The sequence below is a fragment of the Solanum tuberosum genome, unplaced genomic scaffold (assembly GCF_000226075.1).
Source record: "Solanum tuberosum cultivar DM 1-3 516 R44 unplaced genomic scaffold, SolTub_3.0 scf00758, whole genome shotgun sequence".
In the NCBI taxonomy this organism is placed as follows: Eukaryota; Viridiplantae; Streptophyta; class Magnoliopsida; order Solanales; family Solanaceae; genus Solanum; species Solanum tuberosum.
In genome coordinates, this window is record NW_006239673.1 from 59,086 (window position 1) to 86,889 (window position 27,804).

Here is a 27,804-nt window from a genome sequence, read left to right on the forward strand (position 1 = left end):
TATTCTCAAATCATACTTTTTAGAGAATTTGAGATTTCATCTCATGATATAAAATTATGAGATGAAATCACATGTTACTGATTGAGAGCATGTTTGACATTGCTGCTAAAACAACTTATTTTTAGAAGCATTTTTTTAAAATAGCTTTTTAGAAAAGTACTTTTGAAAAAATAATAATTTGTGTTCGACTAATTCATTTAAAAAGTGTTTTTCATAAGTAAATTACGTTTGTCTATCTTTTTCAAAAAGTGTTTTTGACTGTCAAATTACAAAAAAGGACAACTATTAATGTACTTCTAATATTAAAATTATTTTATACAGAGAAGCTATTTTAAATATCTCTCATAAAAAAATTAATGAAATCTTTATTAAATTAAAATGTACATGTTTAAATTTTCAATTAATATTACATATTTTTTTGGGATGCCGAAATCTTTAATTTTTTTTTCTAATTTTGTAAAAATATTGTTGTTACCTTTTTTCTAATTCTGCAAAATAGTACGTAAAATAATATATAATATATAAAATAATACTTTTTAATGTAAAATAAATTATAAAATTTATTATATAAAAATAAAAAATGAAATTTAAGAAAACTTATGAAATATGATAATAATAAGAAGTATATTGGTAGATATGTATATATGAAAATGATATTTTTTGTTTTTGCTTCAGATAAAAAATAAAAAAAAACTTCTAACTTCTTCTGGACATTAGAAAACCTGATTTTACTTCCATCTAAAAACACTTTTTGCTATTTGCCAAACACTTAATTTTTTAATAAAAATATTTTTTTTCTTAAAATAAATAAGTGTTTCTAGTCTCTCAAAACCAATGTCAAACCGTCTATAAGTTAGAAAAATAATATAACATGGACGGAAGAGTACCATGAGATTGGCCTTGTTCGAACGTCACATCCGTGCCAAAAGAGTGCTCGCTTAGGCATAACACTACCCCACGGAACTAACTTTACTCAGACCCAGAGTGCGCTCTCTCCCTGCCATTATTATTTTAGTTTTTCAATATCTATACTGATAGTGAAGCTGATTAAATCTGAATTTATATCAAAAACAAATTATATTAAAGAGTAGAATAAAGACGATTTCGTATTCAAAGTGTTTAAATTTAAAATTTCTAATTAAAAATGAAAGAATACTTATCATGCCATTATCAGTTTATCACTCTCGTTTGTTGCACTCTCTCTCTCTCTTTCCCCCTTTCTCTCTTAGGCAGTGGTAGATACAGTACAAAAAATTCATATTGAAAAGTAAAATGTTTTCTAACAAAGATAGTTCTATATCTAGAGACTTTAAATTTGAAATCTTTGATTTAAAATTAAAAAAAATACTTATTACTCCCTCCGTTTAAAAAATAATGACCTCTTTTCCTTTTTAGTCTGTTTCAAAACGAACGACCTCTTTCTTTTTTGATAACATTTTAATTTCAGTTTTTCACGTGACATGTTTAAGGCCACAAGATTAAAGGATAATTTTATACATTTGACATAACTTTAATTTAGAACCACAAGATTCAGAAGTCTTCTTTATTTTCTTAAATTCCGTATCAAATCAAACTAAACCATTCTTTGTGAAACGAAGAGAGTACTCTATTATAACTCTCGTATGATGCACTCTCTCGTTCCCCCTTTCTCTCTAGGCAGTGGTAGATACAGTACAAAATGAAAATAGACAATCCACCTTAAGCCCCCTCTTAGGAGACTCCTTTATAGGTCCCCTCACTCATCTAAATCTTCAACAAGAGACAAAACAAACACAAATCTTAAATGAGAAAAGCTAAATCTAAAAGAAAAAACAGTTAAACAAAGACAAAACGTTCAGTTTTTGTTGTGAGTTATGGTGGAAAAGGGCATAATCGACATTCCTTATTAATCCTTTATCTCTCTTACCTGCCTTTTTTTTCTCTTTATGTTGTTGATTCAATCAGCACCCTGCAGTTTTCATCGGCGACAGCAGCAACACCGGTGGTTTCTCGCTGAACCACCACCTTTCTAATGCCGGAGTAGTACTTCTTGCTTTAACGGCCTTGGCCGGACTCGCATTACCCGCCGCCGTTATCTAAGTTAAAAAAAAATTCAAAAAATAACCGGCTGAGTTTTTCAAAGCGAAAAGGAAATTACGTTATCACAGTTTTTTAACGTCAATCTCACTCATTGAAAACCCTAGAAATTTGTTGAAGAGTATAGTGATTTGTTTGTAAATGAAAGCTCTCAAACGAAGTCAGACTCCATCGTCTTCAAATTCACCTTCACCTTCTTCAAATTCACCATCGTCGTCGACGGCGACGGCGACGGCGACGGCGGCGTCATCATCCTCCTGGATTCATTTGAGATCAGTTCTATTTGTCGTTGCGTCCTCCTCACCAGCTTACTGTGCTTCATCTGATCGGTGAGTATCTCTTCTCTTCGATCTGCTTCTCAGTTATTCCTATCACTGTAGTTTCTATATTCAGCTAGCATTTCAGTTAAATTTAGTGTCTTACTCTCAGATCTCGATCTTGTGCTCTTTGTTTATTATTTTTTTTGTTTTGCCTAGGCTATTTCAAAGTGTAAAAGTTGGATATTCTTCCAAATCATTTGCTCAATTCAGTGTCCTCTATTTGTCTGTAGTGTTAGTCGATAGAATGATTATCTTTGTCTATAATTTTGATTTTCGTGATTGTTGTATTTGTTTCCAATTTGGGTATCTTCTTAGCACTTTGATTTGAACTCTTGATTTATGTCAGCCAAAGGTGGCTAATTTACATCTAATCTCTATTTCAATTGTTTTAAGTTGTGATAAGGTGATGATATTTTTTTATTTGATTGTTTGCTGGCTGTATTCTATATATTTTAGCTTATATATTTGACAAAAAAAATATGAAGGCTAATAGTAGCTGCTTATTTTTGGCCTCTTGCTGCTCTCTTATTTTAGCTTTTCTCCTCTTTGGGTGATCCAAACAGGACCTGTACATCTTTTAAGTTCAGAAAACATAGTACTATTCGCTTCTAAGGATTGATTTAATGGCAAAAGAGTACAAACCATAGTACTATTTGTTGTTGAATTATAAAAATTCTTTTTGTGGATGCTCTCATGTTCTTCTTGCTTCTTGTAGGGTTTTAGTTTCTTTTTGAGACCAGTTTTGTACTTCCAATTCTATTAAACATGGCGAGGATAATTACTTCGTACACTGATTGCCCTTATTTTCATTTCCTCTGGATGAAAAAGGCTCTTTCGGAATTGGGATGTGATGTTCTGCCTTATGAAACACTTTTTATTTCTCTGATTTGTTATTTATGGGATCTTCTTGCATTGTGTCTTTTTGCGTGAAATCTGAGATATCATTTGGTAAACGTTTAACAGAATCTGATGCTTTAGGATAAAGGCATAAATGTTCTTATTTATAGTCTTTACTAGCATAAATCACAAGTACTTAGGACTACAAAGCAAACTAGTATGATCTGCCAGTTATGGCTTGTTGGGCTATGTTGTTTGAACTGCCGTTTCAGACAGAAGATTGATTATCCCCTCTCATAATGTTTCCTGCAAAATTAGTTTTATTTGGAGGTAATTGACAATGCTTGTGCTAGGATATTTGATTTAAAAGATGTATGACGTGAACGGTGGGAGGTAACAGAGAGTTGCCCTATTCATAGAGTGATCCTATGATCGATACAGGATATAGACTAACTATGTCATTCTTTATTCTATTCTAGTTCTGAAAAAAATAAAATAGACGCACATCTGCTTATTGGCTATTGCAAATTACACCAGTCAAAGATGTACCTATGTAGAAGCATACTGAGAGGTTAAGTTGTCCTTATGTATAATCTAAATAAATTTATCAAATACATCATTGTTGAGCCCTTTGTTTCCTGCTACCCCTCTACTTTCAAGTTGTTCAGCCTCAGCTTCTGGATAAAACTGTTGAAATGGGTTGTATCTGTAAATCTTTGTGATATTCTCAAGTTGATATTTTTCATACTCAGTTGCTCTGCTATGTTGATAAAAGCTGAATTGGGCTAATTTGCTAATCACCGGTGTACCACGACTCAAACTTTTGTCGGATAAATTTCAACACTGCATAATTTAATTTTGTAGAGCTTCCTTATTCCTTAAGCATCTTACTTTATTTTGTAATGAATCCTGATAATGTTAAATCTTTTTTTTGGGCTGGATATCTCTTACTTCAAATAATGCACCGAGAAAATGAAAAAATAATTTGTATAAGCTTATCATCTCCAATATGTAACGATTATGGACTTGTGGTCATTTAGTTTCCGTTGGTTTGATCTGTGTTTGCACTGGTGAACAATTTTTCCCTGTCACCTTTATGCTTTTCCTTTTTATTGCTGGATTGTTGAAGTAGTGAAATTTTTGATGATGCTGAATTTTTTGTTTTATTAAATGGTAATTTGATCTGCTAATATAGTTACCTTTACCTGTAGCTGTCGTTTACTGAAATGTTTAATTATGGCTGTTTCATTTCAGAGGTCATCTCAAATCACCATGGTCTCGTAGAAAGAGAAAACATGTCCTTGCACCCCTGCGGTGGAGAAGCTTTTTTACCCCCGATGGAAAGCTTCGTAATGGAGGAGTTAAATTTCTGAAGAAAGTTCGAAGTGGAGTGAGTTCCTGCACCTTGATATTTTTTGAGAATCGCATTTTCCATGTATTCATTTATTTACATATTAGAACTTTTAAATGTTTGTTTGGAACTGTGAAAGGGAAGGAAAGCAAAATGAAGGGAAATGAGAAGAGGGAGTTTTAAAGAGAAAATCATTTTCTTTCCCTTGGTAAAGGTGAAAATAACACAGTTTTCTTTTGTTTGGAGTCCAAAAGAGGAACGGAGTGGTGAATTGGAGTGTAGACTGCTTTGCATTTCAAAATTTCTGTTGATTTTCTCCTTTCCAAAGAGGAAAGAGAACCTTGTGGGACAAATTGCAGATCAGTTTTCTCTGTCGAAATCTTTTTCCTCTATTGTCAAACGCAAAACTAACAGCAGAAAACTTTACCATCTTCCTTTTCTTTTTCTTCCCTACTGTCAATGTAAAGGGTTGGTTCGTTTACTGAACTTTGTTTCTCTTATGCAGGGAGTTGATCCTAGCATCAGGGCGGAGGTTTGGCCTTTTCTCCTCGGGGTGTAAGTTTATCCTCTCGTACTAGTTACCATTATTAAGATTGAAATTTGGTTCATTCCGCGCACTCCTTCCCCCCCTTTCTTCTTTCACTTTGGTGGGCCAATTTATTTTTCTTTACTTTCCAAGGGAGATGATGGAACTCCATTGTCCAGATTGATGACATTAAACTTTCTTCCAGTTCTGTCAATTAATACGTTTCCATAATGAGTGAGACCAGTACTGCAGTTTTTCTACTGGATCTTTTAAATGAATCCTCTTATGAACCGGTTTCTGTATATTGTAGGGTCCCTGTTTCCTATTGATCTATACTATTAGGATTGTCTTCTACGGAAGATTATATAAAAGAAACCAAGCTCTGGTCACTAAGTCTGAAAATAAATTCATTCATTGGTGATTTAATGGGTTCTTAATTGCTTGTGTCTCTTTAGATCTATGCTGAGAAAGGACAGACTCTATATAGCTTCTGTCATTTTTTAACTTGGTGGTGTGATGGGCAGGCAATGTTTTTGTAGGGTCTCCGTTTGTCTAATTACTTTGTGTCAGAGTTTTATACTGGTGAAGGCTTGGGTCAGGACTGATAATTATTCCTTGTGTCTGTGCAGCTATGAATTGGACAGTTCCAAAAAAGAAAGAGACACTGTAAGAAAAAAGAACAGGTAACGTCTCCAAATACATCTGCTCTACCTTGACAAAGGTGTCATACATGAAAATCTTTTTAATCTCTGCTTTTCAGTTGACAAGTTATAATCACCTTTCTATTATTAGTAGTTCCAATTCATTTTTGGACTCCCATTGTTCATACTCCTTAATGGTGCATAAATATGTGAATGCAGAAAGGAATATGTGATGCTTCGGAGGAAGTGCTGCCAACTACTGAGACACAATAGTGAAACCTTTAAAATGAAAGTGACGGGTGGAATTGGAAACAATGGAGACAGTGGAAATCTCATGGAAGGAATGGATTTTCCCGATTATGAAGATGTCAGTGCCCTGGAATCCCTCTCTAGTGGGGACCAGAGCCCATTTGTTGAGGATTCAGACAGTCACAGCAATTTAATGTTGGATGAATTTTCTAGTTCCAAACGAGCCATGGAGCCAAATGATGTCTCTGACTCTGAGTCGTCAGATTCTGATTCCTCTGCAGATCATGATGTGCATCATAGTTTTCTCTCTATAAGAAGCATGCATGATACAGCTGAAGTGCATTCCAAGGAGGACTCTTCTCCTTCAAAGACAGAAGTCCAGCCACAGCCCTGCAATGCAGAAGATTTTGCTACATGGCAACGAATAATTCGGGTTGATGCAGTTCGTGCTAATGAAGAATGGATAGCATATTCCACACCTCAGGCTGGAGTAGTATCAGATGGCCGGGCACACTGTTCTGCGCAGGCTGTTGGACTGAAGGACTATGATCACCTCGAGCCCTCAAGGATCTTCCATGCTGCTCGGTTAGTTGCCATCCTTGAAGCCTATGCGCTTTATGACCCTGAAATTGGCTATTGCCAGGGAATGAGTGATTTGCTTTCACCAATAATTACTGTGATGACAGAGGACCATGAAGCTTTTTGGTGCTTCGTTGGTTTCATGAGGAAGGCACGACATAACTTCAGGCTTGATGAGGTTGGAATCAGGAGGCAACTAAATATTATTTCTAAGATTATCAAACATAAGGATTCACATCTCTATAGGCACTTAGAGAAGCTTCAAGCAGAGGATTGTTTTTTTGTGTACAGGATGGTGGTAGTGCTCTTCAGGAGGGAATTAACTTTTGAGCAAACACTCTGCCTATGGGAGGTAATGTGGGCAGACCAGGTCGCTATTAGGGCTGGGATTGGGAAGTCTGCATGGAGTAGGATTAGGCAGCGTGCTCCACCAACAGATGATCTTTTGCTTTATGCAATTGCAGCATCTGTATTACAGAGGAGGAAACAAATCACTGAGAAGTATAGTAGCATGGATGAAATTTTAAGGGAGTGCAATAACATGGCTGGTCATCTTGATGTATGGAAGCTACTAGATGATGCCCATGATTTGGTGGTGACTCTCCATGACAAGATATAGACACCTTTCGTATAGTGCCTTCCAAAATTTTATACCACTTATTTATTCTCTTTGCTAAATTTCAGCATTAGTGAGTCGGTGCTTTTCAAGTCTTCATGTTTTTGTGGTGAGGAAGAACTTTCTACCTGACAAGTGAAAACATTGCTGCTGCTGCTCTTTTTGGGTCAGAGATCGGGGTTATCTATTACTCGCAGCTCTGCCGAGTACAGGCACTGCTATTTGCTCGATTTCAGTGTAGCCATTATTAGAAAGCCTGTGTTCCAGACTGTTCTACCATATGCTCAAATATATATATCTTTAAAGTTCTCATTTTTAATGCTTATAGAGTTATAGTTATAGGGTCTATTTAATACTGTAGTAGGAAAACTTATTCGAAGTGGATATCTTGTACCCATTGCCCAACTTGCTTGGGATCAAGAAGTGGGGTGTTGGGTTGGGAGTCGTGTGGGCAAGCATGAGCTAGATTAGTTATATATTTAAGTATCCGATGTTGGTCATGAGCGCCTTACAATTGTGTATTTACACTGTTTGTGATTCTTTTAGCAGTTGAGATGTGGAATGGTTGGTGTTTGGTTTTTGACTTTGTGTGTGCTAAGCAGAAGCATTGAAAGCCTTGTACGGTTTGACATTGTTATCCTGTTTGCCTGCAACTTGGCTTGCCTCAAATCCGGTGACGGAACAATAAGAACATTACCTTTCTACAAGAGGTGTTGCAGTGCCCAAGTGAAAATACCACCACGGGCAAGCTTCTTATTGTGCACAAATTGCATGAACAGTTAACTTACAATTTTACCATGTTAGTAACCCTTCACAAGTTTCCGCCAGAGTAGCTTCAGATCAGGAATTAGATGATTTTGTTCTCCAAGGAGATAGCCTAGGGGTTTAAGGCATACAATTAAAAGCCTAGAGACTATATCTCTTAGGGCATGGGCAAAGCTCATTTTTCTAAATTCAATTTCAAACTCAGCTTTCGAGTCAATCGGTTAGCTGCAGCTATGTTTTCTAGTAAGGGCATCTTCAACCCTAAACTCTATTTTACTCACCAATTATAGAGTTTTCAATTTTTTCAGACAATCAACTCCAACCCAATTCTCTAATTTACTCTCTAAAATTGAATCTTTTTCTCTCTTCAATATTATATTATTATTTATATTTCTATTTTATTTTCTTATTTCATAATATAAATTCGTTCTTTCTTTTTTTTCAAAATAATCACTCTATATAATTTTCATGTAATATAAAATTATTACTTTTCAATTTCTTTATTTAATATAAAATTATATTTTATTCTAAAATTTTAAAGAACAACTACAAATAATTGGAAAAAAAATCAACAAACACAACCGCAATCACAAGCACAACAATTCTCTAGATCATACACTATTCTTTTCTGAATATTATTAAATCTGAAAACGACCTACCGAATTACTAAATTATTGTTGTAATTTTTAAAATTATTATGTTATGTATTGTATTGTTATCTTGTAAATTATTATGTCATGTATTGTATTTTTAAATTAAAATTTTTATCTTATCATTTAAATTTTGTGCATTCTTCATAGTGAAAATCAATAATATCAAATTATCTCTTAAAGTGATGAAAATTGAAATATTGTTAATTAGGGATGAAAGTAGTATATATTAAACAATACTATATTTTTTAAAATGTTATATTACATTTAAAAAGAATTACGAATATTAGAAATTTAATTAATAGTCTTATATGAAAAATAATATGTTAGTTACAAATAATAAGAATAATAATATTAAATTAATGAAACAGTGAAATAGAGAGATTTGGAGAACTACTATTCACGTCTCTATAAATAGAGAATATAGAGCTTTTTAGAGGGTGATTGGAGACCCAATTCTCTATTTTACTATCCAAATATAGAGAATGGAAAGTAAAATAGAGTGGGGTTGGAGATGTCTGATGTAGCACAGAAACTACTCAAAATAGAGAAGGACGTCTGTCAAATATCATAGACATAAACCCAGTGAAGTCTATTGTTTATAAAGAGGTCACTACGAATGGCAACTGTGAAGCACATACAAACTGATGATCAAAGTTCAGCTACTACAGCTCCTTGATGAACTATAAACCAAGTGTCAATTGACAACTATGTAAATCAAACAGTTCAAATTAGATTGTGACGGATTTACTTCTCCTTGGTGTAGTGTCGCACAGCAAAGGCTAAGCCCAAAATCAAGAGGGGAACAAGGATTTGCAAAATTTTGATAACAAATTCTGAAGTCTTGTCTGGATTGTATGGGGCCTGTTGTGGAGGAATGTAAGCACGTTTAAGAGGAACTGTTGACTGATCAATATCTCCAATGTAATATTTATCCATCATCTCCCTAGCAGAATCACTGTGGCCGACATCTTCAAAGTCATTCGTTGCATCTTTCCCTGTCACACAATCAAATGAATTTCAGATAACAGGCCATACAGAAATGCAGTATAAGACTTGCAACCAAGATAAACTAAACTGTGTGAAATACTCTGGTATTACCTGTTGCTGAAAGCAAAACTTCATCACCACCTGGATGATCTTCCATAAATGGAGTCACATCATACACCTGGAGAGCAATTTAATATCAAGACATCAATCAATATTTGTATTACAGAAGGAGAAAAATAAGAACTTGGATCCTCAAACAGAAGTGATGGAAGAGTCTAGATAACATAGGAAGTATCCAAGAAAAAATCAGATAGTCAGGGGAAGTCGGGTTTAAACATATTTCACGGTGTAAGTAGCTTAAAGAAGAATGTCCATTGTGGAATCCTTTGAGGTACTCCACAGTTAGGCTTTCTTAATCTCCAGCAGTTACAGCTGACTGGCTGGAAATAAAGTTGAGCAATTATATTAGATGTACATACTAAAGATTCTTCGTTTTAACAAATCAGATGCATATTAAATTTATGTTGTGAAGATCAATCCCTATTTGATCAAATGAGATGAAAGGATCCTTGTTTTATCAGGTTACTCTATGTTTCAAAAAACCTGAGTCAAAATTGCTGATTCGCAGTCACGAACGAGCAGGGGAAGTCAGAAATAAAATATGTTTGACTTAGTCAGCATAACATAAGTCTGATTTACCTTTCCATAAAACACACTCCTACAAGGTTTAGGTCTGTGCCACTGAGACACGAGAGATACATGACCAACAATGCTTCATGTGTCTAGAGATCTTCTTCTTTGAATCAACACAATATTAGAAAAATGTCATCTGCTTGTCTTTTACTACGAAATGCTTATACATGTTTATGTTTTTTGCTATAAAGTCTTCAATGTGACAAGCCTGTTTTCAATATATTATATATGTGATATCAGTCACAATTTCCTAAAGAGGTGAAGGGACTATTGCTAATATAAGTGGCAACTTCCTAGCATAAGGAGAAGATACAACAAATGTAATTTTTTTGTTAGTAGAACCATTGTATTTTGCTTATAGTATGAAAGTCTATGTCACATTAGTCTTTCTGTAGATTGTTTAGTTTATCCTCGTTTTTTTCTATCAAAGTTAGGTCCATGTGGACCATGTGCCCCTCTGCTTTTGTAACTTTTTGGAAGTTATAGACATGGTAGGGCTCAAGCCTAACCCCCCACACCGTTAAGGTGATGGCTTAAAATTTAAAGAAAAAAAGTCGCAATTTTTTGGGTAATATGATACCATAGCAACATTCATGGGCAAAATTTATTGGTGCAGACCTTAGACACAGAGAATAAAGGAAAAAGAATACTGGCTATATCCACCTCTACATTTATAAAGTTCAATTGTTTATTTCTACCATCAACCCCTGATGTTCTACACTGCTAATAAGGGGGAAATCCAATTTTATGTTACCAAGATAAACCTTCCAAGTAAACCCTTCGGGGTGGCCTAGTGGTTTGGGCTTGTGACTTCCATGTTGGAGGTCTCAAGTTCGAAACCCCTTGCCAGCGAAAGCAAGGGGTTTGCCTTCTGGGTCGAGCTCGTCGCACCGGGCTTGCCTAGTGCGGGTTACCTCTTGTATGTGGTTTGCAAGCTATTGCATAGGAGCGGGGGTTTTACCCTGTGCGCACCCAAAGGATAGCGACTGCGGGTTTCCCTTGTCATAAAAAAAAAAAAAAAGATAAACCTTCCCAGTATGAGCAACACAAAATTTGTCTCCAATTGACCTATAAGTCACAGATTCGATCCATGGAACATGAGGTATGTTGCATACATCACACTATTCCCGGACTGGACTCCTTGTGGACACATGATGCTTTGTGTACTGGATTGTCCTTTTTATACACTATTAACCTCTTTAACTCTTTAACACCACTAACACCAAATGGATGCAAAGTCAGAAAAATAGACTAGGTAACGTTTAAGAATAGTGAACAGAACAACTAAGCTTGCACAAAGCAAACAATTCAACACCTACTTAAACAAAAACCATATCAGATCATCAAAGACATCCCTAGATTACAAACAATTCGATAACTTCAATGAACATTACTTTCTACAACCAGGGGCGGACCCACGTGTTGTCCAGGGGGTTCACCCGAACCCCCTCGATAAAAAATTACACTGTATATATAAGGTGAATTTTCTGGATTTATGTGGATATATATATTTTGAACCCCCTCAATGACAAGGTGAAGGAGATAGCCCAGCGGCTGCTCCCTTCAATATTAAACCTGACGTCCAGGGATCAAATCCCCAGGTTAGCGTTTATTTTTTTAGTTTTTTACTTTCAGTTTTTTTTTTTTGTTTTTTTTAGTTCCAGTTCAGATTTTCATGTTTGTTTTAGTTTTAAAATAAAAAAGTGCTAAAAATGTGGTGTTAAACCCAAAAAAATTCAAAGGTCCCATACTCCCATTCGCTAATAACTTTTTCACTTTCTAAATCCCTAAATCATTTTCTTGTTCTTCCCCAACACTCAAAACTCAAATATTAAAATCATCTCCCATAATATTCTATTGTTGATTTGACATATTTTAAAGGGCTAACTTTTTGTTTCACTGTAATCACTTATGTTAGTTTCAGATTTCTTGTAATGAAACTAACTTTTTGTACCTATAAACTATATACTACTACTTCCTTGAAATTTTTTTTGTTGGCTTATTTACACGTTTATACTTTTATTTTTCGAACCCCCTAAACGAAAATTCTGGATCCGCCACTGTCTACAACCCCACTTTTTCATCTCAATAAGTTGAATTAATGGCCAAAAACGAGAAGAAAAAACAAAACCAATCAAGAATAACAAGATTCAAACTCATCACGATCTTAGTAGCTCAGTTGATTGTCTAGCTGAACTTTCACCTCGTTCAAATTCATTAATCATAAGAATACATCTCATAAGAAATTACTACTACTACTACTACTAAAAGATCTAACCTTTCCACTGATAATAAGCCAACAATCTTTGGTCTTGTTGTGCTTTGCAACCTCCTCAAATACATGAACTTTCTGATCTGACCCCATCTACTGAAAACCCAAATAAAGTTAAAAACTTTAACACATAAATAAGCAAATCAAAGAGATTCAACATAAGCTAATCAAATATAAATGGAATTTGTATACTCACACAAGAGGACTTTAGTGTCTTGGATTCTCCAAATCTATAAACAATTGTTCACCAAGCAATTTTGAGTACACAAATGAATATATAGTAGTGGAGATGTTGAAAGAGAAAAAGAAATGCCCCTGAAATTTGATGGAAATTACAATGTTATTTTCACGCCCATGGTTTATTTGAGTCGAGTGTGCCACACGCGCATCAAATAAATTCTTTGCCGACCGGGGGTAGTTGGGGAGATTTTAGTACAAATATTTGAAAACAATGATCATCTAATGACACCCGTTTTTTTGGTTTTCTTGCCATTTTCTGTCCTTCTCATTTTTTGTTTTGTTTGCATACGATGAAATTTGAATTTATGTGGAAAAGTTGTATATATTTTTATTTTTTTGTTTTAATTTGAAGTCTAATATCTACATTGAAATCTGACAAAATTAGGATTCACATAAAAAACTTCTATATTTTTTATCCTTCTTTTTTTTTTTCTATTCGATGTCTATTATTCATATTGAAGTTCGACTAAATCTGAATTCACATCGAAAAATTCTAAATTTTTCTACTTCCTCCAAATTTGTGCCTTTTTTTTTAAAAAAAATATTAATTTAATACTCAAAATTTATTGATTAGGTTTAGGGTGTTTACTAGGGGTAGGGTATATGTTGGAAAAAAGGTGGAAAATTATTTTCTAATTACAGGAAGAAAATAAAAGAGAGAAATACCTATTGGTAGAATTATTTTTATTTAATTTAGTCAAAAGAATTAATAATATAATTACTAGAGTCTAAATTTATAAGATAGCATTCAATATTCATGTGCTAATTGCTATTATTATTTTTCATATCTAATGGACAAACATATTTTCACTTGATTTGGTAGAGAGAATTTTTCTTAATTGGCAATTACTTTTAATGAGATTTTTATGACCTTTTATTACACGTTCAAAACTTGAGTTGATAAAGTATTTTTTTCTTAATTGGCAACTGGTTTTCAATGATCTTTATGACTTTTATTTAGGGTGTCAAAAATGAGCCTAATTATAGCTAATTCGCCTAATCTATTCAAAATTTTAAGAGTTGAGCTCAAGTTAATTTGAATTGAGTTCAATCTCAATTCATTCAAGTCTTAATCCATTTTAAGAAAATTTTCAATTGAGTCCAATTAAATCTTCAATTTCAACCCGTTTTAAGATTCTTTATTTGTATTGAAGTAATGCATGTGCCTATATTGAAGATATGAATTACAATCTCCTTTATATCTTTTAGGACTTATCTATCCATTTGTAACTTCTTCTTTTTTAAATTTTCATGAGTTGAAATTCAAATTGTGAATATAAAATCTAAACAATAATATATTAAAATTATTGAGATTGAGCGGGTCAAGATCCAATCCGTTTTAATCCCATTTGAGTCTAACATATTTGAGGAGGAATTGACACAAAGGTACAATCCACACATAGTATTGGCACTAAGTAGCCAAAAAATAATTAGCAACCGAAAGGCCTCAATTAATTGGCACTACTTAGCCACTAATAAAAATATGCGCCTCTTTTTAAGGAAATAATTTTTTTTCTCAAACAACATTAATTAATTAATCAATTGAAAAGAATGCGAATAAAAATATTTTTATCCCTTTATTAACGTGTATTGAATAGTCACATATTTTTTCCATAAAAAAATTGTTTTGTTCGTATTTCTCTCTCTTACAATACAACACACAATTGACATCACTTTGTTAATCTCATTGAAATATAAAAGAAAAAAGGTAGATAATAATATGAAACATGTTCATATGTATACACTGTTAATTTGAAATATGTACAATTCTGATATGTATACATCATTAAATTATATTTGTATAATTCTGATATATATACATCTTTAAGTTGTATTTGTGTAGTTCTAATATATATATATATATATATCATTACTTTGTTTTTTGTACAGTTCTAAAATGTATACTCTTCTAGTATGTGTACACCACTAAATTGTAATTTATATAGTTCAGATATGTATACACTCATGTATGTATACACCATTAAATTGTAATCTGAAATGTATACACTTTTGATATATATATAGTCTGTCAAATTAAAAGCTAATATGTATACACATCTTATATGAATGTCTCAAATAATTCATTGAAATGGGGTATACATTTTCTTTCCCTTTCTTCTTCGTGGTACTTTCACTTTTTTATTTGAATTTTGAAATACGTGGAGAAAGAGGAAATTAAGAAATAGAAGATAAAATTTAGGAGAGAAGAAAAGGAAAACTATCGTAAGAAAGAATTTTAGAAAGAAAAAAAAAAGAGAGAACTTTGCTTTAAAACAATTGACAAATAATACGAAGAGAGAAAATAGGAACAATAAAATAATAAAATTTTTAGTTTCAAAATATATGTGATAGATTAAATATAGTCAAGAACAATGAAAAAAAATGATTTAGCATATCATCATACACAGGTTGAATGTAGATGCGAAGGAGAAAATTTAGGCAAAAAAAAGAGTATATGCACGTATGAAAAAATCGTTGTTTAAAATAAGACGAGAGATGAAGAAAGGATAAAAAATAATTTTTACTTTTTCAATCAATAAAGGAATGAAAGAAAAAACGTTTCTTGAAAAGGGTTAGAAAAAAATCATTGAATAAAATAAGTTTTCAAAGAAAAAAAAAACGAGTAAAAGAGAACATGGCTAATAAATGGCAAATAGATTTTAAGAAATCTTTTTTTGATAAAAAATTATTAATGGGCTATTTATTGCCAATTTTAACTAGACTATTACATGCCATGTTGTGCCATTTTTTTCTATTTGAGCCCAAAATAAACTTAGGCGGGTCAGGATCCAACCCAAATTCAATTTCAACTCATTTTAATATCCTAGGAGAGTAACTCAATTCCTTGAAATTGAATAGCGAGAGAGTTGTAGTTTCTTTACAATACACAAGCAACTTGTGAGTTCAAAATATTTAGATTTTTCAGTATTATTGTATATGAACTAGATTTTATAAAAATGTATATGAATTATACTATTTAGCATGTACGAAAAACTTATATGTACCGAAATATTATTGAGTGTTTACTATACATACTCGTGATACAAAGTTGAGATTAAAAATAGATATTTGAATTAGAATTATATATAAAGATAATTTTATCTATATATTCATACACATACAAAATTGACATTGCATATGATTCATCTAAATTAAAACATGGGTTTGCTGCATAGTTATACCATATTTAGTTTATCATACACATATATCTAGCGCATTCAGATACATGTATCTCAGTTACATTCGAAGTATGTACATGTAATTATGTTTACTTAAAAATAAAATGTAATTGAAACATAAATTTTAAGAGTATATCACTTGTCTAACGGCTTACCATTTTTTGAATTATATCTTTTATTAAAAGATAATTTTCAATAACGTATCTTGTCAAAATTTCAGTATTATTGTATATGGATTAAATTTTATAAAAATGTATATTAAATATACTTTTTAGCATATATCTAGAACATATATGTTGTATATATCTATTAAGTATTTACTCTTCGTTAAAAAATGTATCTGGATTAGATTATATATATAAGATAAATTGATTTACAAATACAAAATTAACATTATATCAGATTCATCTAAACTATGATATGGGATTATTACATGATTATTGTGTATAATATTAAATTAAATGTATCTGAACAATTTTATATAGTATGTATCAGACTCATAAAGTGTATACGTATCATATATTAGATATTGTCTAGGGTGTATTAGATACATATAAAAAATTTGATCAAATACGAATAGATACATATTGGATACATTACTGATTCATGAAGTATGTATCTATTATGATGTATAATAATAACAAGGTCATAATTAGCACTTTTATGAGCACTGACAGCAACAGTAAAAAAATATACCCAACAATAGAGTGTATATACACACAATCCAAATCAAAAGAAGGTCTCTTTTAGGTAACTTCTTGCTGGTGTGTTGTACCTTTATTAACAATTATATTGATTAAAGATTTGTTAGCCATCAAAGTAGTTTATCAAAATCCTAAATCAATGAACTTTTAAGAAAAAAATTTGGTATGACTATTAAAAATTAGAAGAAATTAAATATTAATTACTATAGAAAAATCAGATACAAGACTTAAATAATGGATAAAGTTAATTACGAACCTCAAAATTGTATTGCTTTATTTTCATTCAAATATTGGTGAGTAATTGAAGAAGTACATGGAGGGGAAGAAGGAGAAGAAAACTATTTTGAAGGAGTGATGTATATCTATATATGTTACTCCAACTTTGATACAAAAATCAAATAGTAAATATTAGGTAATTATTTAAAAGTACATATTAGATTAGTATATAAGGTATGAATGTTTGCGTAATTATTATGTAGATTTATCTTATTCTTTTTTGTATAAAGTACAAATATTCATATATTTTGGGGCTAATTATATCCTATCCCGGAAGTTTTCCAATTACAACAATTCCAACTTTTTGTTGCTCTCGGATATATTCCTTGGCTATCTGAAACATTGCAGATGATATATTACTTAATGAGAGGAATGTATCCGAGAGGGGATAAAAATATATCTGAGAGAGAATGCATGTTCCCGAGAGGGGATATAGATGTATCCGATAGAGGATGGGGATGTATCGGAGAAGAGATTTTTCGTAATTTTTTTAAATCGTAGAGAATTTTAGATATTTTAGTTGTGTATTTATGTAAAAATAATAATTTAAAAGACCATTAGGAATAGTGGTGTACATTGGTTGGTTCATTTCAGTTTTATGTATTATCGACTTTTAAATACACTAAACTGATAACCAAATTATAACTTATAAGATATTTATTATCGATTTTTGGTTATTGATTTTGGTCCTTAACGGTTCGATTTTCAATTTAACCAATAAGAAATTGCTTTTAAAATAAATATATGACTTCTTCAACAATTTAACGCGATAAGACAATAATGTAACTTTACAAATGCTCATAAAATAGAAATAATAATAACTAACATCAAAATAACTATATAAGTATAACACAAAGAGAAATTAAGAGGAATATGATTTTTAATTTAGGTTTTGACGTTTTGTATAATGTGAAGTTGTGAACTCAAAGTCAAATTGAAGGCTAAATGAAAAAGTGAGTAACTAGTAATGTATTGAGATTAATATTCATATTTTTGTACGGATAAAGTAATAAACTACTATAATCTTAATGAATTATCGATTTACCCAATAATCTAATATTAAAAAATCAAAACTGAATTGATAACCTCATAATTTATTTTTATAAAATTATTAAAATACTGTTAACTCAATAACAGTAAATTATTGATACTAACACTTTTTCAATTCGATTTTTGCACACACTTAATTAGGAACATGTGAGAGCCCAATGGGTGGATTGTGTGATTGTGGCCCAAAAAGAAATCGCCGAGAGGTTGATCGTCGTTGAAGGGTATTTACGTAAATTACCCTCCTCACCGATAAACAGTCTGAATCGTCAAAATTTTTCTTGATAATCAAGACGAGTCTCTCTATTATATAGTGTAAAAAATTGACACCCAAAACGCCTTTCTTCATCCAAACTGAAAAAGAAATCTTCTGAAGAAATCTTGTAGGATGAAAAGTGGTTCATCAGAGACCAAGTTGTTACAAGAATTGATTCTTTATGCCGCAAGCGCAGCTCTTAGTTGTCTCGTCTTGTTTGTGGGGCTCCGGCAGCTTGACCCGAATCGAGAGGCATCCAAGAAGGCTCTTGAACACAAGAAGGAAATTGCGAAGCGATTGGGTCGACCCCTCATTCAAACCAATCCCTATGAGGTCTGTTTTTCCCCCTTTCTTCTAATTCTTGATGGTACCAGCTTATAGGGCTAATTCCGCATTTAAATTTGATGGGTTCATTTCAATTTATGGGTTCTTATAGCTAAACCCATTACATTAGTGAAATTGTGGTTTCAAAATTTAATAATTTTTTGAAATGTTAGTAATCTTTCACATATACCCATTGAGTGTATGGGAATATACTAATCTGCTTCGAGAGAAAAGAGCTTAGGTAGGGCACGCAAAAGTGTGGCCTAGTGGTCAATGAAGTGTTTGAGAGCCATAAGGTGTTGGGTTCAAATCCCAACGGAGACAAAAACACTAGGTGATTCTTCCCATCTTTCCTAACCGTGGTGGCTGGTGGGAGGTGACATGTATTCCGTGGAATTAGTCGAGGTGCATGAAAGCTAGCCCGGACACCACACAGTGAGAGAAAAAAGAGCTTAGTGAGATGGTAAAAATGCTGCATCTAATTGCTAGTTGAACAAGAGTTAGCTTGCTTTCCTAATGTTAGCTGGAAGTTTGATTTTGGATATTTCAGCTCCTTGAAGTTATTGTTTTGGGGCTTGATTGATATCGGGGTTTAATTTTTTTTAAAAATAAATGGTTTTTTGGTTTGAGCTTATGTTGAAAGGAACCGTCTTTTCCGCATGCATATGCTTATTTGTCTGTGAGATGAAGTTATGAGCAATGGCATACCAAGTTACCAACCCTTGCAGATGAAAGTTGTGCGGTGCTTTCAGTCTTCTAATCTTGATTGACTTGGCAAAGATTGAGATTTAGATGTTCACATGCTATCAGTTTATACTAGTATTTATGTCGTATAATCCCTTCATTACATTGGTGAGACAATGCTTTTGTTCAAGTAATATTGATGGTGTTGGCTGTGTTGAAGAGAGTAGCGTAGCTTTCAGAACTTGCTCCCTTATACTTCTTGTGAAATTATGGTATTTGTGAATCTGACTCAATTTTCTGAAAAAATGTTTTTCAATTGAAGATGTTAGTGTACTTCTGTTTTTCTCTACCTGTCTGAATTATTGAGAGTATCGTAGTGCACATTATATTTACTTCTGTTGATTAAGATCATTTTCCTATTGATTTGTCAGAGCTTCCTGCTTCCTGCTCCCACTAAGTACCTAGTGGTATGAAAAACCTGTGATATCTGAAAATTTAGGTTTAAAAAGACAGATCAGCTTATGTTCTAAGGAGTTATTTAAATTCAAGTAGAACATTTCTTTCTTGGTTTGAATAATTTCAAGAATCAGACTTTGTAGAATTTTCCAACTTATAGTAAAAAAATGATCATTTTCATATTGAACTCAATCATTCTCATATTGAGATAGGATAACTTATTTCTCTTTTGTACTTTGTGTCAACAGGATGTGATAGCCTGTGATGTAGTGAACCCTGATCATATAGATGTGGAATTTAATTCCATTGGTGGGCTAGAATCCATTAAGCAAGCATTATGTGAATTAGTAATTCTTCCCATGCGAAGACCTGAGCTGTTTTCTCATGGAAAGTTACTCGGCCCGCAAAAAGGAGTCTTGCTTTATGGACCACCTGGGACTGGAAAGACCATGCTTGCCAAAGCAATTGCTAAAGAGTCAGGTGCTGTTTTTATTAATGTGAGAATCTCAAATTTGATGAGCAAATGGTTCGGTGATGCACAAAAATTAGGTGAGTGTAGATTTTGCTTTCAGTCTTTCAAGGTTCATTTCTCAGCATTATTCTATTCTCGGGTGTGTTGTTTGACTTGCTGAAAGTCACATGACTGCATTATATTTTCTAAATATTGTTTCAGTGTTTGTTATTGAAGCTCTACAAGCATTATGCTGTCCAAAAGAACACTAGTACTGTGTCACGTAAATCTATCTTACAAGGAAGTTGCTTGTTTGCTGGTCCATTCTACATTCATGATTCATCTACATACTGACATTCTGCATGACCTCAACATGAGAGATGATCTGCTAATTTTAGAAATCTCTTTCAAGATTTTGTGATCGATGGGAGTTCTTTTGCTATGAACACGCTGTATGAACTAGTGAAGTTGGAGTAGTAAAAAAACCGGAGAGCCTAGCTTTGCTAGTACTTATTAGGAAACACTTTCAAGATAATGTTGTCTAAAACTCTAAATCATCGATAGAAGCTTGATATTTTTGAGGGATAAACATAAACATCAAATCAAGACTTCTTTCTGTAAATTTTTGGATAGGTCATGATTCTTGGCTTGCTCTATTCAATTCCTGAAATTGCTTGCTATCGGTTTATATGATGGATCTGGAAATAAGAAAAAAAGAAGAAGGCTGCCACACTCAAGACTAATTTGAGATTCATTATTTTTTAGCATTGATATTATCCAACCCTGGAACGTTTCAAGCTTTTAAAAATGTCTCTAATGTAGTTTTTTTCTTAGCTCATTAAATTGCTTTATTGCAGGCAGGATGTAATTTGCTTGTGCACATGTTTATATATTGTTTGAATTTTAGTTTCACTCTCTTGCAGCTCTTTTTTTACTTTTTAGCAAGACAACGAGCTTTGGGCATCAGTAAGGTTATCCTTGTATAAAGTGATGCCTGTTTAAATGGCTTATTTTAAGTGCGAAAAATGGCAAACCACATCGCTGAGGATTTTCGGGAGTAAAATGTTGCAAGAATAACAAGAAAAAGTAGATAATAGGATTTGATGCTTTTTAGCCTTGTTAATCTACCTTACATGGACCCTGGATCAAGGGAAGGATATGGGGTATGCTCAAGGTATCAGTTCTTTTTCAAAAAAAGAAAAAGAAAGAAAACTTGAAATTTATGATATATAGGTATGAATAGTATATCTACTATCTTGTATATTAGGATATAGTTGTAGTCTTATCTAGCTTGCTTATCAAAAAGAAGTACTCTTATCCTTGCTTAAGCATTTAATTTTGATTTTGAAGATTAAACTGGTTTCTCTTTACCATCTAATGAATCATGAGCTTTCGTACTTCCTTGCTTCATATGTTTTGTGGCTGGAATTAGTTTACACTGCAAGTTCCATGTTCTCTATCAAAGCCACCGGCTTACATATAATTGAATGATAACTCATTCACGGTCATCAACTTATTGCTCCATACAATTTTATTTCCTCACAGAAGTATCAAATCCTCACAAGAGGGATACCTTCGTCTTAAGACCAAAAATAATGTAAGAAAAGTGCCACCCAAGTGTGCGGCCTAGTGAAGTCCTAGTGGAGGCAAAAAAAAAATGTTAGGTGATTTTTTTCCATCTGCCTAAGCCCTAGAGAGTTACCCGGTAGCAGGTACCTGGAGGCTGGAATAGTCATTGAACAGAAGGCCCAAACACCATTGTCATCCAAAAAGAAGTAAGGTAAGAGAAGTGAAGCATTCATCACCATGGATTCTTTGGCTGATTTGAGGCTTGATTTTGGGTGGAAAGGTAGAGAGTGGAGTTAGACCTGATGCCATTGATTCTGGTGGAGGGGAAGAGCTGTAGGTAAGAGAATTGCTTTTGTTGAAGAAGCAATAATAAATAAGCTCTTGCTCACCGAATACCTCTCGACATGTGAAAGCTAGAAACAGTCTACTAAGCCAATACAACAGTGCCATATGCAAATCTGGATATACACCCAATGGATTATTGGATCCATATTAATGTACTTCGGCCAGATGAAGAAGACTGGCACGTACTGAAATAAAGGGGTGTAAATGATGCAGGCTAAAAATATGATTTAAGGTGGCATTGTCCATGGAGAACCCATGGAAACTAATGGGCTTTCATTTGTCTTAATAGCAAAATGGATCTTGAGGAAGGAGAAGCTGTGTTTGTTATGCTACGAAACTAGGATGCCTAGAAAATTCGTCTCAAATTCCTCATGAACAACCCTAAGTTGAGGTTATGTAAAGCCTTAAATCCATAAGTATCATCTCATAATTCTAATTATACGCTGAGGATGCCCTTTAACTTGAATTCTCTGTATGATGGCTCATGTGGATGATTTATATATCCTTCATGTCTTGTAATGTCTTAAAAGTCCTTTAGTTCTATATCGTGTTTCAACATGGGTTATACTTAACTAATTGATGATCTTCTGAAAATTGCAGTTGCTGCTGTATTTAGTTTGGCACATAAACTCCAGCCAGCAATTATATTTATTGACGAAGTTGATAGCTTTTTGGGCCAGCGCAAGGCCACCGATCATGAAGCCTTAACAAACATGAAAACTGAATTCATGGCTCTATGGGATGGTTTTACCACAGATCGTAAGTACACCGCTGAATCAGTTGAATACTTTATCAATAGTCTTCTCCCACCTAGCGGAAGAAATACACACACATACATATATATGTATATAATGTGTGCGTTTGTGTATGCACTGTATATGTATATGCTGTAGAGAGGAACTGATTGGTGAACTTTATATCACTTTCTACTCCTAAATCCTAAGATAGTTGGTTTCGGCATATAAGTCCTCACTATCCATTTCTTTATTTTGAGGATCCATCATAATTTGAGATGGTCCATCTCTTTTCTAAGTTAGTGTGGTCTAGCTACTGTGTTCTGTCGGCTTTAATCATTGTCAAATGCTTGATGTAGAGAGTGCACGAGTGATGGTTCTTGCTGCAACTAATCGCCCATCTGAGCTTGATGAAGCAATCCTTCGACGTCTTCCTCAGGCCTTTGAGATTGGGTTCCCTGACCGCAAAGAGAGAGCAGAGATTCTGAAGGTGATTCTGAGGGGAGAGAGGGTGGAAGATAACATCGACTATGACCGCATTGCTAGTTTATGTGATGGTTACACTGGTTCAGATCTTTTTGAGCTCTGTAAAAAAGCTGCCTACTTTCCTATCCGTGACCTTCTTAATGATGAGAAAAGTGGAAAGCCTTCCGAGGTTAGTATTGTGTTATTTAATTTTTGTTGAAATGCTAAGTTGAATTTTTATTGGCTTAGAAATGTAAGCAACCTATGGCTTATCTTATCCATTGATACTTGTGGCTTAGGGTTCCCAAAAAATAGAAAAATGAAGGGAAAAAGAAGATAAAGATTGCTTTGAAATATAAATTTATCTTTTTGGGGGTTATGAGGAACCTTGGCTGATCAACTTGAACTGCTCTAGGTTTGAGCAGGTCTGTACACCGCTGACATAGAGGGAGGCATTGATACCTAGATAAGGAACCTCTTATAGATGTCCCCCTCCTTCGTGGTTTATTAAAAATAGTTTGTGCATATCTGGCCTTGATCATTTTTCTTTTTGTTTTACCTCAACCTTTTTCGTTGACATACCCAGTGACCAGTGTAATCCTAAAAGTGGGGTCTGGAGACGGTAGATAGAGTGTATCTTGAGTTGGGAGTTAGGGAGACACTTTCTGCTAAACCCTCGGCTTAAGGAAAAACATATCAAAGCAAATACTATGGAAAGCATGACAAAGTATTCTTGAAAAATAGGAACAATACTACAACAAAATCGTGCGATAATCGAAGTACAGGAGATAGTAGAATGTAACAGAAATCGGAGGACAAGAAATTGCAGGAGAAATACTACGACTACTTGTAAGGAAGGATAAGCAAGACAACACACTACTACCTACTAACCTTCTAACCTCAATCTGTGGCCTCCACAACCTCCTATCTAAGGTCATGTCCTTGCTCTGTAGCTTTGATAGAGGCTACAAATCCTTTTTTTGTGAGCTTAACTGATCTATCCTTGTAAAGCTTGCATCTTCTTGATGCCTTGAAATGAATCTACTTCATCAAAAAAAAAAAAATGTCCTTGGTAAGCTGCAATGCTCTACCAGCTAATTAACTCTGATTCTTTTTATTTTTTATTTCGTTTAACCTCAACTCTAATTTTATTATGTCCTTGAAGAAAAAGAAACACGTTATCAAAAAAGTGGAGAATCCTTTCATTTTTGTTTTGTTACCTTTACCCCAAAAAAGAAGCAAGTTTGCAACTGCTACTGTGATATAGTTAGTGCTTGACCCTGGATTCGTGGACTTGTGCTCTTAAGCTTGATGAATTGTAGCACCTATTTGTGATGTTGGTTTCTGTATTGAGAAGATTTGCCAGTAAAAATTGACAGTTGGTGTATTTGCACGGGATTGTTGGGAACATGTTTGTTTTTTCAATTGTATCTTCACAAGATTGTCATGGGCCGAAGCTCTCTGGATGAATACATTTTTATTTTTCTTCTAGCAGGAGCCAAGGCCATTATCAGAATTAGATTTGGAGAAAGTTATAGCTACGTCAAAAAAGACTCAGGTTGCTGCAAATGAATACAACTCCTTACGTTCACAACTTGTCGGATTGTCTAGGCAAACAGAGACAGATGATTATCCAGTCCAAGCTGCTATCAGCGAGCTCTCTAGGCTTGTGGTTTCTCAAATTTTGAATCTCCAGGCAGAGAACCAAGATTCTTAACTGCCACTAGCAATTGCCATACAGTATTATGGACTGTAAGATTTTGATAGTATCTTGGTTATGCCGGGTGCCAATATGCTTTCTTTTCAAGCACCGTGCTGTTATCTACCTTGTTAAATTTATAACACTAGTAGTCATTTTATCATTGCTTGATGTTCACTGCAAAGGGTGAACTGTTGTATGCTCATCTAATGTGTCACAAGTAACCGAGCTCTACATAGGCGGTTGATCTTATTTTTCACTTCATTTTGGTGGTGCCAGGGACTTGCATGCATATGTACGGCTCTGCTGTGTCCTGGAGAATGTCGTATTCAGGTTTTCTGCTATTGTATTATACAGGGTATTGATTGACAGATTTTAGAGTTGCCAGGTGAAGTGAATGTTCAAGTTACAGTGTACAATATATTAGGCTACCTAATATAGTTAGGTCTTGCATCCTCTATTAAATGAATGATGTTGTAGCTCTACAGTCTATCCATGGAATACAACGTTGGGCTTTTGATTTTGATTTAAAATTCAGAATACAGATAATGAGTTTCTAATGAAGAAAAAAACGAAGTTTCATTGACATTCTAAGTTCATTGTCTCCTCTCCATCCGTCCAACATCCCAATACCCACTCCTCGACCATCCCAACCCCCACCATCCTTGAGCCCCAATTCCCTAACCCATCCCGCTCATATAGTGGTTGCTAGTTACCATCGGTCAAGTATTACTTATTCTACGAACAAGCTAGAGTTCAAATTTGCTAGAGCTAGGGATGGGTTTAAGGCTATGTGGGGCGGGGCGGGTTGAAGCGGGCTTTTTAAAAATTAATGCGGGGCGGGTTGTGGGTATATGTGAGTTAATGTGGGTTCAAATTTAATTTTATGTTTTTACATGTTACAAGAGTGATAGAGCATTATTTATTAAGATAATTTCTATAAATCTACTAAAATATTCAATAAAAAATAATACAATTTCTTACATTTTTTCCAATTGACCTCAAAAAAATAATTTTTTAAGTCACTATCCTATTAAATTAATGCAACTTAATGAAAAAAAGAATTTATTTTTATGAATTTTATTTTTAGTATCAAACTTAACTAGAAAAAGAAAATATTAAAAAAATTATGCGGGGGCAGGTTCATGTGGGGCGGGTTGAAAATGAAAAAATTGTTATGCGAAACGGGGTGAATTAAAATTTTTGCGGGTTAAGCTCAACCCGCCCCACCCCCACCCCGCACCGCCCTATTGCCATCCCTAGCTAGAGCTCTAATTCAATTTTTCTCATTTCTCCCCTTATGGAATCACAGAACTACGAGTAACTATTCTTCCTCTCAAAAGTGTATTTATATATGCTTTGCATAAATATAGTCGAGAGAGAAAAAAGGACCATTTACTACCTAACTATCTAATTTTAACTAGGGAAAAGAGTCTGATATAATTCTTAACTTTGTCATCTAGAGCTGATATAACTCTCCTTATTAAAGTGACTCATATATTCCATTATTGTTACATAAAATGATTCACATGTACCATTTTCCTCTAACATAAATGAAAAAGAAAATTATTTTTTTTTTGAAAAAAATATAATCCATGTGGGGTATATTTGATCCTCCTCACATGTATTTTATTTTATTTTTGACTTTTTTGTTTCAACAATTAATTTGAATTTATTATTTTGATGGTCAAAATTATTTATGTTCCACTAAATTTATTATAGATGCCCATTTTTTTTTTTTTTTTTTTACAAATACAACAAAATTACAATATAGTCGCAAAGAATTAGTTTTAATTTTTTTCTTTATACTAAAGAATGAAAGAAAAAAAAGAACAAGAAACTCGAATAATGATAATCAAAGAAGTCAAAAAATAATTTTTGTATGAAAAATATTAAATATACCTTGAACTTTGCTAGAAGGATCATGTATATACCCTTATATGAATTTTTTTTTAAGTTAAAAGTAAAAAAATAAATTTAAAACTAATTTTTTCACTTTCATTAGATGAAGGGTATATGTGAGTTCCTTTTGTTACGATAATGGTATATGTGAGCCATTTGTATAGCGATAAAGATATATATGAACCACTTTCATAATAACAAGAGGTATATCGACTCTAAATGAGAAAATTGAAGGATATATCAGACCCTTTTCCCTTTTTAACTATTTTTAAAAGAGAAGAAGATTATAGTCAGTTAACTAAGTTTAAAAACTAAAAAATCACCCCATATACACATTTAAGAGTCAATATTACAGGTTTTAAATCTACTTTTAAAAAATTCTTGCTTATAACAGTTTAATTACGGGTTATAACATATCACTAATTATTTATAAATTAATTAAATTTTACTTTATTAAATTAAGTAATTTTTTTATAATTTTTATATTATTATTAAATTATTTAAATAAAGAATACCCCATAATTATCTCTTACACAATTATAGGGATTTTACATTGATTACACTTCCTTATTTAATGTTACACTCATAACCTCCCATTAGTCAATCCCACCACCCTTCCCCCGCACCTATCCAACTATACACGCTATCACCCCACTTTCACCTTCTTCTCTCCCATTTTTCTCACCAGCCAACTACACCAACATTCAATCTTTCGTCCAATTTTTTTTCCCCAACAAAATTATGTCTAAGAAATCCATTAAAACGCCTCGAAAGAGTCCCAGATTGGGTGAAGGAACTTCTAATGATGATGTTCATGTTTCAAATTATAATATATTAACTAAACACCCCCCCTCCCCCACCTAAAATTGTTGAAAATCCGGCGAATATTTAAAATTCGGCGACGGATT

At 33.3% G+C, this 27,804-nt stretch overlaps 3 protein-coding genes across 6 annotated transcripts; 2 read left to right on the forward strand and 1 right to left on the reverse strand.

Annotated features, from left to right (window-relative positions):
- The first annotated feature begins 1,675 nt into the window (after positions 1-1,675).
- Positions 1,676-7,778, forward strand: LOC102580964 (small G protein signaling modulator 2-like). Its single transcript, XM_006367292.2, has 5 exons — positions 1,676-2,405; positions 4,488-4,623; positions 5,090-5,139; positions 5,740-5,793; positions 5,971-7,778. The coding sequence occupies exons 1-5, from the start codon at positions 2,218-2,220 to the stop codon at positions 7,196-7,198; spliced, it is 1,656 nt and encodes a 551-aa protein (XP_006367354.1). The 5' UTR covers positions 1,676-2,217; the 3' UTR covers positions 7,199-7,778.
- Positions 7,779-9,155: 1,377 nt separating this feature from the next.
- LOC102581306 (cytochrome b5 isoform E-like) lies at positions 9,156-12,872 on the reverse strand. The gene is made up of 4 exons (XM_006367293.2): positions 12,762-12,872; positions 12,572-12,661; positions 9,712-9,778; positions 9,156-9,608 (listed from the first exon to the last, which is right to left on the reverse strand). The coding sequence occupies exons 2-4, from the start codon at positions 12,656-12,658 to the stop codon at positions 9,358-9,360; spliced, it is 405 nt and encodes a 134-aa protein (XP_006367355.1). The 5' UTR covers positions 12,659-12,661; positions 12,762-12,872; the 3' UTR covers positions 9,156-9,357.
- Positions 12,873-18,279: 5,407 nt separating this feature from the next.
- On the forward strand, positions 18,280-25,520 carry LOC102581640 (ATPase family AAA domain-containing protein 1). Of its 4 annotated transcripts, none has more exons than XM_006367295.2 (6): positions 18,280-18,600; positions 19,980-20,280; positions 22,697-22,855; positions 23,190-23,485; positions 24,788-25,047; positions 25,274-25,520. In XM_006367295.2, exons 1-5 carry the CDS (start codon positions 18,400-18,402, stop codon positions 25,010-25,012), a joined length of 1,182 nt encoding a protein of 393 aa, XP_006367357.1. In that variant the 5' UTR covers positions 18,280-18,399; the 3' UTR covers positions 25,013-25,047; positions 25,274-25,520. The 4 variants fall into 4 exon arrangements, with proteins under 4 accessions (XP_006367357.1, XP_006367356.1, XP_006367359.1 ...); XM_006367297.2 differs by having other exon boundaries at positions 18,282-18,600; positions 24,791-25,047; positions 25,274-25,365; XM_006367294.2 differs by having other exon boundaries at positions 24,788-25,520.
- The last annotated feature ends 2,284 nt before the right edge of the window (positions 25,521-27,804 follow it).